General features: G+C 41.8%; 1 protein-coding gene across 1 annotated transcript in view; it reads left to right on the top strand.

Annotated features, from left to right (window-relative positions):
- KLRG1 (killer cell lectin-like receptor subfamily G, member 1) overlaps positions 1-3,779 on the top strand; it is a 27,237-nt gene that overhangs the window by 13,640 nt on the left and 9,818 nt on the right. The window contains exon 2 of the mRNA XM_012637789.1: positions 1,645-1,814. Within this exon, the coding sequence (XP_012493243.1) occupies positions 1,645-1,814 (170 nt within the window). The remainder of the gene's footprint in view (positions 1-1,644; positions 1,815-3,779) is intronic.

The raw sequence follows: 3,779 nt of genomic DNA, 5'->3' as shown, positions 1-3,779 counted from the left end.
TCGACTCACCTTCAAAGCCACGTGTAGAAATATTGTATCTGACAGCTTCTAGAATCCATCGTGTGCATGTTGAGAAACAAGATAACTCTTTCTAATAATTGTCTTCTGGTGCCTTTGCTTTTCTGTACATGTTTAAAAAATTCTTTGAATTCGAAATATGGGATGTACATTATATGGCTCCCGAGATTTAAATATATTTAAAATAGCAAGATGCTTACTTATGATCACTTTTTCTATCTTGGACTTCAAGATTATTTTTGATAGAGAAAATAAAAATAATTCAAATTGAATTGCTTTGTTCTTTTCTCAGTTTTGTATTAATGTATGACATCTGCTCTTTCTTCCTCTTGCTCTTTACATATATATTTAGATATATTCAAATTCTTGATTTTTCTTGCCCAGTTCCCCACGCTTTCTTTCTGATCCCTGCAAGCTTGAATCCAACCTGGGTCCTTGAATATTCGCAAGCACTCATAAAAGTATCTAGGTCCTTGCCCAAAACATTGAAAGAAACTGGCCAAATTCCTTAAACCATCCCATAAACTCCATACCCTGAGCCCCTCACTGTTAACACACCTAGGTAGAACCCCCCTTTTCTTTTCTTTTTTTTTTTTTTTTTGGAGACAGTCTCACTCTGTCATCTGGGCTAGAGTGCAGTGCATCAGCCTAGCTCACAGCAACCTCAAACTCCTGGGCTCAAGTGATTCTCCTGCCTCAGCCTCCCAAGTAGCTGGGACTGTAGGCATGTGGCACTATGCCCAGCTAATTTTTTCTATTTTTAGTAGAGACGGGGTCTCGCTCTTGCTTAGGCTGGTCTCAAACTCCTGAGCTCAAGTGACCCTCCTGACTCAGCCTCCCAGAGTGCTAGGATTATAGGCATGAGCCACCGCGCCCAGCCCAGTTCTGGTGTTAATTTTGTCAGAACTGTAAGTCAGCAGTTTTAGAGGAATGAGGATCTCCTGTATTTGAAAAAGCTCAGTTAGAATTCTATCACTTTTTACTTTAGCATTTGATATGCTTTTCTGTTGGAAAATCTTTTTTTTTTTTTTTAAATTGAGGTAAATTCTTCTTGCTGAAGTGTATTTTATCCAGTTTCCAATGATGCTAGACAATCACATCTGTGATAATAAAATGACAAAACCTTTCATTCTGGTTAAGTTTTCTTTTTCTAGTTTTTTTCCTTTTCTTATGCACCATTGTGGGGTATCAGGTTGAGGTTGGGCATTCTGAATAATTCTGCCTGATTTAAGCGCTGTACTGAGCCTGTACAGGCAGTACACAGATACATATCCCACAAATGCAGTGCTTTCTCTGGTATGTGTACATCACATGTGCATAGAGATGTCTAGCATGAGTACTGTACTCTCTCCACAGTCCTCAGGCAGACTGTGCCACATTTTCTTCCCTGCTCCTTTAGTCACAGTCCCATCCTCGCTTAGTGGAATGCACACTAGCAGCGACGGAGTTGGACATTGGGAGGTATTCGCTTTGAGACCATGCATTGCTGTGCATTTCTGCAACACTTAATCTGAAAGGCGGTGGGGCAGGGAAGACCTGGGACTGCCATGTTCCATTTTATCTCCCGTTTCATTTCTAAGATTGAGTCATCCATAAAGATGTGATGCAGGTCCTCTTCCTTTCTAGGCTCCTCCGACTCCACTCGTGCCAGCTGCCCTAGCTGCCCAGACCTCTGGATGAGATATGGTAGCCGCTGCTACTATTTCTCAGTGGAGAAAAAGGATTGGATGTCTAGTCGGGAATTCTGCTTAGCCAAAGATGCACATCTCCTTGTGTTTACGGACACCCAGGAAATGGTAAAGGCAAACATTTAAAAAATGTAGGTTTTTTTTGGTGAATGCTTTTCACGTGTATTATGTATCCTATTTTGAGGCACAAAAGGAATCTGTGATTTTTCCCTTTCCCTCTGCTTCTGTCTCTGCCTTCTTTCCTCTCCTTCCCCTCACCTTGCCCTTGTGCTGCCTGACCTAACAAACCTCGGTCACAGCAACCCAGATGCTTGCATAGGCAGGTATGTGTATGTTGGAGGTAGGAGGATGATGAGTATTATAGAGAGAAATTAGACCTGAAATACAGGTCTAATTAAAAGAAGTATTAGGTCCAGAAACATACGGGTCCAACAACAAGGAGGGAGCAGATTCCTACACAGTGGAACTTGAGAGAGGGGAAGACAGAGATCTCAGGGACAAAGTGATCATGGCAAGTACTTAAATGACTACTTTTAAAATGTTTTCCCTCAATTCATTGAAATCCAATAAGTTCTGGAGTGGAAAACAATTTCCAGAAAGTTGAGATATACGGAAGGAAAACTGTGTACATGTGTGTGCACGCATGCGTGGACGCGTGTGTGTGTATGTATGATCTTAAACACCTTGCAGAGCTCAGCTGATGGAGCTCCACTTCCTGCGGTCCTCTCACATCCTTCCTGTCCACCCAGAAGTCTCTTTTAGGAGAACTCTGTTAGTCCTAGAGCATCTCAAGGCAATAGAAGGAATTGACATCCTGAGTTAACCTGGTGCAAATGTTAATCAAATTCTAATCTGTCAACATAAATAAGATGTATAAAGAAAATAAGAAATCCTAGTTTGGTTTTTAATACTAATTTAATGCCAATTTTTATGTTTTGATATTGTTTTCTATTTTCTTTTTGAGTAGAATCAAGTCACAGAAAACAGTTTATTAAGAATTCAAGGCTAGGTGCAGTGGCCCATGCCTCTAATTCCAGCACTTCGGCAGGCTGAGGCGGGAGGATTGCTTGAGGCCAGGAGTTCAAGACCAGCCTGGGCAATATAGCAAGATCCTATTTCTACAAAAAATAAAATTAGCTGGGCATTGTGGTGCACACCTGTAGTCCCAGCTTCTTGGGAGGCTTAGGTGGGAGGATCACTCAAGCCCCGGCGGTGGAGGTTCCAGTGAGCTATGATCAAGCCACTGCACTCCAGCATGGGCGCCAGAGTAAAAAAAAAAAAGTTCAAGTATATTAACATCCCTTTGAGAAATCCAAAGAGGTGATTACTCCAAAGCAGTTGGGTATGATGTATAGTTCCTAAATTTTATAACTGTGTACAGACAAGATTAAAGTATATAGATTCTTGTTTCCTGTTAAAGGAATACTTACTCCTTTGAAATTCTGGATAGCTTCTAAATTCTAAATCATTCCACATCTGTGACTGACTTTTCTTCTATGCCTTCCTTAAGCTGGATGGTAGAATGCATTAAGGTCTACTCTTTAGACACGAGATCTTAGTTTTACAGCCCCTGGTAATAATAACCTTGCTTTCTGGACTTTGTTGTTGCAACTCCTATTCTCATTCTGACACAGCTGCTCTGAGGACTGGGGCTGACTAAAGTCAATAGCAGAAGTGAGCAATGAGCTTGAAACGTTGCTGTGCAAAACTGATAGGAGCAGTGAGTCAGAACGCAAGACGCTGCCACGGAAAACTGTGCTGTAGCAGCTGCCACACGTTACACGGCGTGATGGTGAGAGATGAGGACGGAAAGCACTAAGGCACAGAATAGCTGGGATTTGGGGATATTTCTGTTTCTCTGAGGCACCCAGAGGAAGGGAGGGGTATCGGGGGGATTTTGTACTTCCTTTCTTTCCTTACATTCCCTCGATCCTGCATCAAGTGTTGAGTAAACTGAACAGAGTTACATTGGCTACATTTCCAAAATGAGTTTATTTTCTCCGAAGGCCCCTTGGTTCAAGCCAGTACTGGAGAAGGTAAAATATCCTTGCTAGATTTAATAGCAACCAGGTA

Source organism: Propithecus coquereli, unplaced genomic scaffold (genome assembly GCF_000956105.1).
Source record: "Propithecus coquereli isolate 6110/MARCELLA unplaced genomic scaffold, Pcoq_1.0 Scaffold124, whole genome shotgun sequence".
Classification (NCBI taxonomy): domain Eukaryota; kingdom Metazoa; phylum Chordata; class Mammalia; order Primates; family Indriidae; genus Propithecus; species Propithecus coquereli.
Note: the sequence above shows the minus strand (reverse complement) of the source record. Positions and strands in the feature narration are given on the sequence as shown.